Source organism: Oncorhynchus keta, chromosome 22, assembly GCF_023373465.1.
Source record: "Oncorhynchus keta strain PuntledgeMale-10-30-2019 chromosome 22, Oket_V2, whole genome shotgun sequence".
NCBI classification, from domain to species: Eukaryota; Metazoa; Chordata; class Actinopteri; order Salmoniformes; family Salmonidae; genus Oncorhynchus; species Oncorhynchus keta.
In genome coordinates, this window is record NC_068442.1 from 32016102 (window position 1) to 32030314 (window position 14213).

The following is a 14213-nucleotide window of genomic DNA, read 5'->3' on the forward strand; positions in this document are numbered from 1 at the left end:
CTGTCAAGAGTTGCAACATTAGTCTGGGAACAAGACCTATTCGCTACACTGACAACCAGTTCTCATTCATTCTGTGGTCAACTGTAATGTTGTGAAACCTGACAAATGTTCATAATTGACCTACAGAATGAAACAGTAGTTGTCAACTAAAGCTTTTGTTAGATTAAGGCTTACAGGCCTAAATCCATTTTTAAAGTGGTACTTGTGAACTAGAAGGATAGAATTAATTAATTAACCTTTTTGATTAAAGAGGATATAATAATCCTGAACTAACAATCCAGACGACAGGACCCAATGACTTATGGCGCAATCACTCGTGGCTTTCTGATGAGTTCAGAAACCTTGATTAAGTGTTACAGGTGCATATGGTAGGTCCTGTTTGATCCGTGAAAGTACTGAAGTAGATGTGTTAAATCTGAGGGGAAGAGGTAGTCTCTTTCGCCAGACAATGGGCGCGCTGCATGCACGCTCCACGGCAGCTGTGAGAAGAGACTAGAGAAGAGGAACCTCTGAGGCTGATGAAACAGAGTTCCAATTTTCACTCCCTCTTACTTTAACAGAGCTCCCACAGAAGGCCAGCTTAATGCAATGTTCAGCATTACATTTTACTTAATCGTCACAGGGCAGCACACAAACATATCATGATAGTACCAGCAATAACATATTGGTCAAGCCCAACCATAGCGCAATGGCACAGTTACAATCAAGCTGATCGGACAGCATCTTCCTGTGCTGTCCCAGTAAACAATCTAGCCTTGACAAAAGGACCTGAATTTATGCATTAATCACAGCTCAATACTGGACATACTGCTACTTCTGAGGATCACATATTAAACAGTTAACCTGGTTTGATTTAGATTGGAAGTGTTAAAAAAATGTTAATAGCTGACATGTTTTCGGAACAAAATTACAGGCATTACCGTCATTTATTTCCTTATGTTATACATACAGAATATGAACCGGTATACTATACATACGGTGACCTACAGAACAAAACAAAATGTAACGGTTTGTAACAGCAGAAAAGGTCTGAATAAAAAAATGAATACGAAAGTTATTATTTCTGTGTTCACATGGCTAATGTGTACAGTAAAATCACTGATGTTAATGGTACAAATACTACTGACTTATTGTAGCTATGCCCCCAATGCTTTACATATAATATGGTCAAATCTGTATGTAAAATCACAACGCGTTTTGGTTTAGCACAACAGGAAACAATCTGGTAATCTGAGTTAAAAGAATTGGAAAAGATCTTAGAAAACTGAATCATTACTTATAATATCAATTAACTGTCACATTTGGATTTACACTATGGGGGGGAAAAAAAACAGTGTCTGCCGAGGGGATATTTTTTTTTAAAAATCAGGAATAGGGTAAAACATTTCCTCGTCAGGCTCCGAGGTCATAATCTATCCACAAGCCTATCGTTCATCTTCTTTGTACTATCACAGTTTTTCATGTTTGTGACTCTCTTAAGATCTGATCTAGTTGGTCGCTCAAGGGCCAAAAAGGACAGTCTTGATGTAGGCGACCGTCGTAAAGTTAAGCAGCATTGCCACATGCTCATTCCCTTCCAGTTCAAGCATATGGACAGGCTGATTCTGGTGGCCTATCCAACGCTTGCACTGGGTGGCACTCAGCAGGTTGACTGTCCCATCCCCATCTCCAAGAATCAGTGTGGGGTCTGTATCAGGAAAGTTGGTATAGAGGAAACCCTCCGCTGTGGGAACTCCACTGCCGTACAGACAGTGTATAGCCACCCCAGGGGGCTCCAGTGCACTGACCAGTGGCACAGTGTCTTGACGCATCTCCCAGCCATCTTCGAAATCAATATCCTTGAAGAAGCGCTGGTAGTCCTTGACGGTGTAGTTGGTGGTGGGTGTTTGGATCAGGACCTGGTCAACGGGCCAGGAATGTGCGTATGGGAACAGCCATGTGGTTGAGACTGCAGAGCGCTGCTGTGAGCGGATTTTTAGTGAACTGATGACTGGAATACGGTTATTATCACCTATAAGGAAAGACCCAATATAAACCACTGCAATAGTTAATATAAAGTACATAGTTGCTAGACATTATGATTGGTATGCAGCCCACAGTAACTCCACTATTGTGTCTGACTCCTATGTAACTTCATGCCAAAAAGCCTACTCAGACTCTTACCAGAAGCCACAACTCTCATGGTTTTGGCCACTCCAGCCCAAGGAGCACCCAGGGATACAAAGGCCTTGATGTAGCGATCCTTCCAGGCCTGGGGCTGATGGTTTAGGAAATACAAGGTGTACATGTTCCCCATGCTGTGGGCAATCAGTACAACTGGACATCCAGCCTTCTCTGCCATCTCTTCAATCATCTGTTGCAGACTCAAAAAGTAGGCCTTGTTCTCATCTGTTAAAATCATATAAAAGCAAGGGAGAAAACTTGCATGAGACTGGTCATTCTAAACTACTGCGATTCCTATAACAATATTTTAAAGCAAACAATACATCTAAAAGGTCTAAATTGACATTCTGTTTCTGTATTAAAATGTTGATCATAATTCCAATGACTAGATACAAAGTAATACAACTTACAGGCTAAAATCTACCCAACAACACTATAAAGGTTGGCGGCAATAACACATAGCTAGCTCCTAACACACGGACATGCAATTCATCCAAAGACCTGTTGCCAACAAGCTCGGTTCATCAGACCGCAAATGTAACAGAATGCAATGGACTGTAAGGGGTGTAGGCTACTTACTTGGAGCCTTACGCCAGTCATACGGAGCCCCTCGAACATCATCATCTCTTGTATATCCCCATTCTACCAGCGACTGCACTATGGTGACAAAATACATGCCTGCAATACACACAATAGTAGCTTAGTCAAACCCACACACAAGCAACGACTAACACTATTAGATAGACCTTTGAATAAATACTTTAGGCACGCTACGATGGGCCCACTCACCAACATCGCGCTTGCTGGGGTCAAGGTATTCCAGAGAAAAGGTCTGTCCAAAGCCAGGCACCCTGACATCTACCCCCGGAGGAGCTTCCGTCTGCCTTGTTGTACGGTTGTAAATCAGTCTAATACAGACAGATGCCAGAATATTAGAAAAGTTCATTACAGTATACATTCTAAGTATTATGAAGATAACATTGGATAGAACTGGAAACTTTCACTTCACTTAATTCATGAGTTGTTCCTGAAATAAACCCACAGCACACTGACATGTGGTTATTTTGGTTAGAGACCCCACAAGCAACACCGGTTTCAATTCATTTCAGTATAGAGGGCTGCACCTGCGGGTCCCTACAGAGATCATTGTGGAACGGTCAGCATTCTTCATGCTGTGGTTGGGAGCGGGCGGTCAGACAGAACTTTAAATATTTTTGTTGTCCCACAGATTATTTGGAAATAGAAGTCTTTCTGCCTTGTATGCGTTAGCCTACCTCTCTACTAGTTGGGCGTGCGAGATCAAGTGCGCCTAGTATACAGTGCCTTCAGAAAGTATTCAGACCCCTTGACTTTTTCCACATTTTGTTACGTTACAGCCTTGTTCTAAAACGGATTAAATAAATACATTCTGCAATTTACAAACAATACCCCATAATGACAAAGTGAAAACATGGCTAGATATTTTTGCTAATTCATTACAAATAACAGATACCTTATTTACATAAGTATGCCATGAGACTCAAAATTGAGCTCAGGTGCATCCTGTTTCCATTGATCATCCTTGAGGTGTTTCTACAACTTGAAGTCCACCTGTGGCAAATTCAATTAATTGGACATGATTTGGAAAGGCACACACCTGTCTATATAAGGTCCCACAGTTAACAGTGCATGCCAGAGCAAAAACCAAGCCATGAGGTCGAAGGAAATGAGGAAAAGAGCTCTGAGACAGGATTTTTGTAGGGGTACAGATGAAAACCTGCTCCAGGGTGCTCAGGACCTCAGCTTGAAGGTTCACCTTCCAACAGGGCAACGCAGGAGTGGCTTTGGGACAAGTCTGAATGTTCTTGAGTGGCCCAGCCAGAGCCCAGACTTGAACCCAATCGAACATGGAGAGACCTGAAATCGCTGTATAGCAACACTCCCCAGCAAACCTGACAGAGCTTGAGAGGATCTGCAGAGGAATGAGAGCAACTCCGAATACAGGTGTGCCAATGAGAACAATTTTAGAATAAGGCTGTAACATAACAAAATGGGAAAAGTCAAGGGCTCAGAATACTTTCCGACTGCACTGTATGTGTGGTCTCAATGAAATCGAATAGGCTGCCTATGCATGTATAGAATAATGTTATCTTTCCTAGTAAATTAAATATGATTAGACTAGTGTCTAAAATGTTTAATGAAAGTGGAGGGTGGTCAACCAATGTGAGTTGAGGTGCAATCAATTTCATCATTGAAGAAAAGCAACCATGGTAAGCGAGCGTTGCGCCTTGTCATTTTCAATAAATATTGATTACCCATTTATCTGCAACTCGTCCTTGTAAACAACCTGGTCTCGGAGCATTTTGTATTCTGTATGTAAACCCGGGACACTCCATTTAGGATGTTACATTTCTTATGGTATGTATTAATTTGTTTGTCCAACCATTTTGTATTTGCTAAACGTACTAGTGTTAAGAAATTGCAACACGTACCATTGCTAAATAGGTTACAAATTCTAGCTAAGTGGTTAATGTTAGCTTAGAGTTAAGTTTAGTAGTTTAAACGTTCTAAGGTTAGATGAGTAGCTAAAACGTAGTTTGTTTGTAATTAGAAAATGTCTGACGAGATTTGAACTCGCAACTGGTTGTGCACTACGCCTTCTATTAAATACACTAAGCTCAGATCGACTAATTGATTAAAGGGGATTCAGAGGTCAATTTGTACAATGGTCAGAAGATAACCTATTCAACCTAGGCTACAGAAACAGTTCTAGCGCATGCCTACTCAGCCAGCTACTTAGAGTATTAAACTAGTATTTTATTAAGTTGCCAGTAGTAGAGATGTTATCAGTAGCTTTCTACAGAGCTCATTAATCAACTACCCAACACCCTGCTTTTCCTCCTCACATAGAACTAAGTGCTAACCTTATGTTATCGATCCAGCAGTCGATGGCCACCGGCACCAGCAGTTCCAGGTTGAGCCATAATGTGAAATATACATCAGTCTTCTTGTAACATATGTAGTGAACCACGCTGGGCTTGTCCAGCTTGGCCTCCAACTGATTCCCTAGGTCTCCAGGAACTGTGGGACAATACAATAGGTTGAGGATGGCCAATCAGACTGACCAAAGGCAGAACACTATCAATTGAGTGTGATACAATCAATGAGTTAACATTTATTAACTAATGACAACTCCGTTTGTGGGGTCTTTAGAATGGCGAGATTAGTGTTTACTCTGGCTGGACTTAAAATTTCAACATGTGAGGCAGTGACTACATACAACCTTGAGTGACTGAGGCAACCACAAGTTAAAAGCCGTAACCAGAGAAGAGACCTTGGGGCAAACTTCACTGATTACTATCACTGCCATGTATGGCGAAAAACAAATAGCCTCCTGCTAGGGTTGTAACTTGTCAAACAGAAGCTACCCTTTGTTGGAACACAGGCTACTAGGCTTGCAATATGTATTTTTATTCTCAATGTGTATTAAAAAGCTGTGAAAATAAAGGTGACATAAAAAACAGCATTAGGGAATTTACAAGTTGGTTAAATAGTAAGATGCATTACAGCGCGTGGGGAAACATGTTGGCCTACAAAGTGTCGGTCACATTTTGTTCCATTTGGTAGTCATATGACCGTCATATGTCCAGTCGCTCGAACCTAGCGTGCCTGAATCACACTGCTCATGAGTAAACAATCGGAGACCGAACTGAATTGTAAAATTGGAGTAATAAATGTAATGTGCACAGGGATAGATTGACTAAGTTAACGACGTATGTATATTAGCCAGTTTTACCCGCTCTAATCAAGCAAATAAACTACGCCTTGCTGTTCGAGGGACATCAAAACAAATCTGATGCAGAGTAACAGGTCAAGAGTTTCTGCTAACTAGCCTAACGTTACCTGTCTGACGTTAGCCAAGAAGCTGGCGAGGCAATCTGTTACACAATCGGTTGCACAGTATTGACTACATAAAAATAGGTGCGCTATCTAGCTAACGTTAGCTCCAACAAATATAAACAATTGTCACTTACTTAGGACTACGGGAGGTCTTTCCGATCGACATGACTTGCCCGTGAGACAATTCTCAAATGTTCTGCCGTTGATGTATGGTGCTAAAAACAACAAACACAGCTGAAAGAGCACTGGGATAGTCAAACCACAGGATACCATTTCTCCCATTCATAACGCTGTTTCCCCTGATGAGGAAATGTGGGTGTTTATCAACACGAATAAATCCCTTTGACACACATATCATAACATGAAAACAAAACTGCGCAGATGTTGAAAGCAGGGGTGCAACAGATAATTTATCAATCTATTGACCTTCTTCTATGGTATTATGACGGTCCGCAAACACTAAATGTGCATGCTGCCACCTACTGGATGGGATGAAAACGGTTTAACTTGAACGCACAATTGGGAAAAGGGAAAGGTGAAAAAAAATACAGTACTTCTAATATTTAAAAGTAAACCACTATACTCCTTCAGTCAGATTCAAATGTGTTTTCAGGTCACTACACCGGCTCAGGAACCTCTTCATTCAGTATTCTCTGTAACACTTGGGCTGTGTTACCTTCCCCAGTTTATGTGTTGTAGTTGCATGTTTATTTCAGGAGCTGATTGGTTGACTCCATGGCTAATTGGAGAGCTGACCCCACCCCCTCGTCAAGACACAGCTGTCTCCAATTACCTATTCCTTCTGAAGCTATATATAAAGCCAGTGTTCTGTTCAGGATAGTTTTGCTGGGAGATCATTGCTGGGAGATCATTGCTGGGAGATCATTGCTGGGAGATCATTGCTGGGAGATCATTGCTGGGAGATCATTGCTGGGAGATCATTGCTGGGAGATCATTGCTGGGAGATTGAATGTGAGGGAGGTCATTGCTGAGAGATTGAATGTGAGGGAGGTCATTGCTGAGAGAGGAGGCTGATGCCTGTGGATAATTTACTATGTTAGTTGTTGGTAGCAGTTGGTATGTTCAGTGGGTTTGTTGCTCAGATAGAGCTTATTTGATGTCCTTTGTTTCTTAGTTTGTTTGAGAAATGATTTGTTCTCCTGTTTCATTTGTACCCAGGGGGGAAGGGGAAGGCACCTAGGGAGTGCTTAGGAAAGAGGCCCGCGGGCATACATATACCCGTAGTATAGTCACTGTCTAGGCACACTAGGTAAGACCTGGGCGGACCACCCCCTGTATTTTGTTTAGGGCACCAGGTGGTGCTAAATTAGGTAAGTATTGGTTAGGCAGGTAAGATAGGAGAGGGGGCTTTGAGATTTACTTTCTTTGCTTTGGTTCCGTCCAGCCCCTTTTCCCCCATATTACCGTGTAAAGGAATAAAGTCATTGTAAACGGTACCACATTCTGCCTGTTGTCATCCTTGCTTACGCCTACAGTCCTTACCTTTTTCACTTCACGGAGAGTTGAGTTGTAGCAGGGTGTTGGGTTCCCTCTTCATAGAGGCATGCATAACAAAAGTCCAAATGGTCAGTAAGGCTGAGCAAGGGCCAGTGATAACTGTTGATTGGCATGGATATTGGATCACTACACACATGATACCCACAGGCTGAGAACAAGATATAGCTCAAAGTAAAAGCCGGATTGGCCAAAAAGTTGTTGTGCACAATCAAGACCTCAAGTGGAAGACAGTCGCCACCCGCCTCTTCAGCCACCACCAGTGGTGTGAAGTAAAAATGTTTACATTTTTTTGGGGTATCTGTACGTTACCATTTTCTATTTGACAATTAGCAAAAAATAATGTACATTTTACTCCTTACATTTTCCCTGAAACACAAAAGTACTTGTTTCATTTTAAATGCTAATGTAACGGATGTGAAACAGCTAGCTTAGTTAGCAGTGGTGCGAGAGCTAAATTGCGTTTCAATTGGTGACGTCACTTGCGCTGAGACCTTGAAGTAGTAGTTCCCCTTGCTCTGCAAGGGCCGTGACTTTTGTGGAGCGATGGGTAACGATGCTTCGTAGGTGACTGTTGATGTGTGCAGAGGGTCCCTGGTTCGTGCCCGGGTATGGGCGAGGGGACAGTCTAAAGTTATACTGTTACACTAAGCATGACAGAAAACGTCCCAATTCACTCACTTATCAATAGAACTTCCCTACTGCCTCTGATCTGGCTAAATTCTCATAAGGTCATGTAACCAAATATTGCAAGTTCTGATATTGCTAAATCACTAGACAAATATTAAAATGTTTACAATAAAACAATAAGAAAAATAATTTTAAAAAATGCAGATCAGAGTTGTTGTTTTGTGATGTATTGTGTCACCCTGATCTGTTTCACCTGTCTTTGCTTGTGTCGCCCATCTTCCCCATTATCCCCTGTGTATTTCTCTGTTTGTCTTTTGCCAGTTCGTCTCGTCTTACCAGGCTTCTTTCCCACCTTCCTGTTGCGCTAGTTCTGACCATTCTGCCTGCCTGCCGTCCTGTACCTGCCTGACTCTGACCTGATTATGAACCTCTACCTGCCCTGACCCTGAGCCTTCCTGCTGTCCTGTACCTGTCTGACTCTGACCTGATTACAAACCTCTGCCTGCCCTGACCCTGAGCCTTCCTGCTGTCCTGTACCTGTCTGACTCTGACCTGATTACAAACCTCTGCCTGCCCTGACCCTGAGCCTTCCTGCTGTCCTGTACCTGTCTGACTCTGACCTGATTATGAACCTCTACCTGCCCTGACCCTGAGCCTTCCTGCTGTCCTGTACCTGTCTGACTCTGACCTGATTACGAACCTCTGCCTGCCCTGACCCTGAGCCTTCCTGCTGTCCTGTACCTATCTGACTCTGACCTGATTACGAAACTCTACCTGCCCTGTGTTTCTAATAAATCATCTGAGAACTGTACTATCTGCCTTCCGTGTTTTCTTCTGGGTCATATCCTGAGTCGTGATAGTATTGTATTTCTGTGCATCATCACACCCCCTAAACTCAAAGTGCAGAATAATGCCTGGATGGAGTGGGGATGGCCCACAAGCTCATGTAACCAAATATTGCAAGTTTGAATATTGCTAACATTTGGAATACAAGTATTCAGTTGTCTGCCCTACATAAACAAAAATAATTAAGATCTCTTAATTCATCTTGGAAATATAGACGGAGATATAATAGGTGGAAATATCAACTATGAAGATTTACGTTGAGCTTTACTTTCTGGTAGCTGATTAACCTCCTAGAGTTGCTTGATGTAACGTAAAGAAAAATCCTCGTAGAAATCTGTCAGGTTAAGTAGGAGATGTTTTTTCCATTGAATTCATCTCAATCCACCACATCTGCCTATCACTTCTGCATATGCGGTGAAAGGTGTTAGAGCTAGAGCGGTGTTTGTCAGACCATGGGACATCCCGAAAACATCTGTAGCATCCAAACCATTTGGGCTACAAACTAACCCCATGTTGGAAAGGGGAGATACTCACGGACATGATGGTGTTCTCCATTTTGATCTACGACCCCCACAAGTCTCACAGGACTTGTCTGAGGTAATCGGTACCGGTTTTAAAAAATGAATGGAAGTACATTATATATACATGAGTGTGTGACACCCCTTCCAAATAGCGGATTCGGCTACTTCAGCTACTCCCTTTGCTGACTGGTGTATAAAATCGAGCACACAGCCATGCAATCTCCATCAACAAACATTAGCAGTAGAATAGCCTTACTGAAGAGCTCCGTGACTTTCAACGTGGCAACGTCATAGGATGCCACCTTTCCAACAAGTCAGTTCATTAAATGTCTGACCTGCTAGAGCTTCCCTGGTCAACTGTAAGTGCTGTTATTGTGAAGTGGAAACATCTAGGAGCAACATCAGCTCAGCCACGAAGTGGTAGTCCACACAAGCTCACAGAACGGACGGCCGAATACTGAAGCACATAGCGTGTAAAAATCGTCTGTCCTCGGTTGCAACACTCACTACAGAGTTCCAAACTGCCTCTGGAAGCAACATCAGCACAACTGTTTGTTGGGAGCTTCATGAAACCGGTTTCCATGGCCGAGTAGCCATACAAAAGCCTAAGATCACCATGCGCAATGCCAAGGTTCGGATGGAAAGCTCTCCGCCATTTTACTGTGGAGCAGTGTAAACCCGTTCTCTGGCATGATGAATCACGCTTCACTGTTTGGCAGTCCAACAGAGAAATTTGGGTTTGGCAGATGCCAAGGCATAGTGCCAACTGTAAAATTAAGTGGAGGATGAATAATGGTCTGGGGCTGTTTTTCATGGTTCGGGCTAGGCCCCTTAGTTCCAGTGCAGGGAAAATGCTACAGTGCACAAAGCAAGGTCTATAAAGAAATGTTTTGTCAAGATCGGTGTGGAAGAACTTGACTGGCCTGCACAGAGCCCTGACCTAAACCCCATCGAACACCTTTGGGATGAATTGTAAGCCAGGCCTAATCGCCCAACATCAGTGCCCGACCTCACTAGTTCTCTTGTGGTTGAATGGAAGCAAGTTGCTGCAGCAATGTTCCAACATCTAGTGGAAAGCCTTCCCAGAAGAGTGGAGGCTTTTATAGCAGCAAAGGTGGGACCAACTCCACATTAACACCCATAATTTTGGAATGAGATGTTCGACGAGCAGTTGTCCATATACTTTTGGTCAAGTAGTGTATGTTGGGAATCCAATATCCCCACCATAATTACTCAAACACCTGTGCCTGTGTATATAAAAGGCAGCAGACTGCCTGGCATGGCAACACCAATATTTCAATTTACAAACCTCTTTGAGGGTCAATGAGGTAACGATGAGGCTCCAAAGAAAGAGAATACAACCATGGACTCGGACACCCGCTCCCTCGTTTTACAGCTTGCCCCCACTGGAATATAACTTAGCCTACAGAATTGGGCTATAATGTCACTTACTTATCATCAAACTGTTCCTTAATCCCAATTTCCCTATAAGGACATGCCATATACTGTATATCAAACAAGAGGCACCTTAGGATGGTCAAACTTAGACAAAGATCAGTGTGATCGTGAATGGTGGCTGGGACATGACTGTGAGATAGTGGCTTGGGGGTAGAAGCTGTGAACCATACTTGATCAAATGATTTTGGGTCAGACTCTAATCTTTTGCGCTGGTGCAAAAACATTGTAGTCAACTGAATGCGCAGCTTAGTTCATAGCCGTGATTACGTGAAACTCCCAAAGTAATCCACCACTCTAATAAAGGTAAAGCAATCGCTGTGTGTCAACTATAATTTTAGCACCGTTTTGATTGGGATAGCGCCATTGTCCTGCTTTGAGAAAAGCATGGGATCTGGTCTTGACAAAATCCATCATTGTCAGATTATTGTTTTCACTGAATCTCCGTTTGGATACTTGGTTACATTTAGGCTGGGAAGTGTTAGCTAAATTGAGGTTAGTGCTCATGACCATTAGTCAAGCAATTGAAAATGTAAATTGTCCGGTGGCGATTTTTATGAATTGTTCAGCAGTCTAATGGCTTGGGGGTAGAAGCTGTTGAGGAGCATGTTGGTCCTAGACTTGGCGATAACTTAGGTGACTGGAGTCTCTGACAATTTTATGGGCTGAAACCGCCTGGATGGCAGGAAGCTTGGCCCCAGTGATGTACTAGGCCGTTTGCACTACCCTTTGTAGCACCTTACGGTCAGATGCCGAGCAGTTTCCATACCAGGCGGTGATGCAACCGGTCAGGATGCTCACAATGGTGCAGCTGTAGAACCTTTTGAGGATCTGGGGACCCATGCACAATCTTTTCAGTCTCCTGAGGGGGAAAAGGTTTTATCGTGCCCTCTTCACGACTGTCTTGGTATGTTTGGACCATGATAGTTTATTGGTGATATGGACACCAAGGAACTTAACACTTGACCTGCTCTCGACCCGCTCTCAACACGCTCTTTGTGTTTGAAGCTGTGTTTAAAATTCACTTCTCGAATGAGGGACATTACAGATAATTGTGTGGGGTACAGAGATGAGGTGGTCATTCAAAAAATCATGTTAAACACGATTATTGGTCACAGAGTGAGTCCATGTAAAAATGACAAAGAAATATTCAAACTTTGACATTATGAGGTATTGTGTGTAGGCCAGTAACACAATCTCAATTGAATCCATTTTAAATTCAGGCTGTACAGGTTATGAGCAGCAGGTGGTGGAGTGGTTCAATCGAGACGGGTCCAAGACAGCTGGGGAGGATGTAGCAGAATGGATCTTCCTGGTGTCTGAGGACAGGATCCAAGTGACATACCAAGGGGAGGATGACCAGGTTATTCCTGCTTGGAGAAACTTCAAGCCCAGAGATTCAAGGGATTCCCAGAACCCACACTCCTTCACCCTTCAGATGGCTCCCACCTATCCACCTGGCATCCACCTTTAAGGTGTAATCTTCAGGGGCAATAAACAGTAGCTAAACAATCTACAGAATTTACACCTGGCTTAGATCATCTATTTGGTGCCACCAGCAATTTGAGATAAAATGTTCTTCCGTTATGTGGGTTAAGTAACTATGGTGTTTGTCCAATGGTCTTTATGTATGTGCTTTCAAGAAGATCCATTTTAGAAGCCAAGTAAGAATCTGTATGAAATGTTAGTCCATATGATGGAGGAGGAGAATGTGGTACAACCAGGGAGTCTGAGAAAGAGGTGTGCATGTGTTGTGTATGTACTTTGGCATGAATTACTAGACCTTTTCTGACATGTCTTCAAATTAGAGAAATATCAAAGTAATAAACACTTAGTATTTTTACTCAGGTGAGGGAAATACTGGGTGTAAGAGAACAAGAAGAGGGCAGTACTGAGCTTTACATCTCCATCTACAACACAGTGAGGAATGAGAGAGCACGCTGTCACTGAGAGGCACTAGTAAGAATTACACTCACCCTCTCATCACAGAAGGCTGACTGACACTCGGTGCCGCCTTCTTACCCTACAGTATTTCCTCTACCTCATGTCATGTCCAGGAGAGGATGGCCAAAGAGGAGCGTCTTCGACAGATGGTGAAGAAGCTGGACATCTGAGCACCGTTTCAGGCCCAGCTGGGTGACCCAGAGAACCTGACCAGACAGGCTGCTATACAGCTAACCTGAAGAAGTGGCTTGTCGATTTTTTTATTTTTATTTTTATTTATTTTTTAAATTTTATTTCACCTTTATTTAACCAGGTAGGCTAGTTGAGAACAAGTTCTCATTTGCAACTGCGACCTGGCCAAGATAAAGCATAGCAGTGTGAACAGACAACACAGAGTTACACATGGAGTAAACAAATTAGCAAGTCAATAACACAGTAGAAAAAATGGGCAGTCTATATACAATGTGTGCAAAAGGCATGAGGAGGTAGGCGAATAATACAATTTTGCAGATTAACACTGGAGTGATAAATGATCAGATGGGCATGTACAGGTAGAGATATTGGTGTGCAAAAGAGCAGAAAAGTAAATAAATAAAAACAGTATAAAAACAGTATGGGAATGAGGTAGGTGAAAAAGGGTGAACTATTTACCTATAGACTATGTACAGCTGCAGCGATCGGTTAGCTGCTCGGATAGCTGGTGTTTGAAGTTGGTGAGGGAGATAAAAGTCTCCAACTTCAGCGATTTTTGCAATTCGTTCCAGTCACAGGCAGCAGAGTACTGGAACGAAAGGCGGCCAAATGAGGTGTTGGCTTTAGGGATGATCAGTGAGATACACCTGCTGGAGCGCGTGCTACGGATGGGTGTTGCCATCGTGACCAGTGAACTGAGATAAGGCGGAGCTTTACCTAGCATGGACTTGTAGATGACCTGGAGCCAGTGGGTCTGGCGACGAATATGTAGTGAGGGCCAGCCGACTAGAGCATACAAGTCGCAGTGGTGGGTGGTATAAGGTGCTTTAGTGACAAAACGGATGGCACTGTGATAGACTGCATCCAGTTTGCTGAGTAGAGTGTTGGAAGCCATTTTGTAGATGACATCGCCGAAGTCGAGGATCGGTAGGATGGTCAGTTTTACTAGGGTAAGCTTGGCAGCGTGAGTGAAGGAGGCTTTGTTGCGGAATAGAAAGCCGACTCTGGATTTGATTTTTGATTGGAGATGTTTGATGTGAGTCTGGAAGGAGAGTTTGCAGTCTAGCC

General features: G+C 43.1%; 1 protein-coding gene across 1 annotated transcript; it reads right to left on the reverse strand.

The window, feature by feature from the left end:
• Window positions 1–907: 907 nt before the first annotated feature.
• LOC118401356 (phospholipase A2 group XV-like) lies at window positions 908–6531 on the reverse strand. The gene is made up of 7 exons (XM_035798786.2): window positions 6469–6531; window positions 6177–6341; window positions 5067–5223; window positions 2953–3071; window positions 2743–2841; window positions 2164–2388; window positions 908–2011 (listed from the first exon to the last, which is right to left on the reverse strand). The coding sequence occupies exons 2-7, from the start codon at window positions 6322–6324 to the stop codon at window positions 1500–1502; spliced, it is 1260 nt and encodes a 419-aa protein (XP_035654679.1). The 5' UTR covers window positions 6325–6341; window positions 6469–6531; the 3' UTR covers window positions 908–1499.
• Window positions 6532–14213: the final 7682 nt, after the last annotated feature.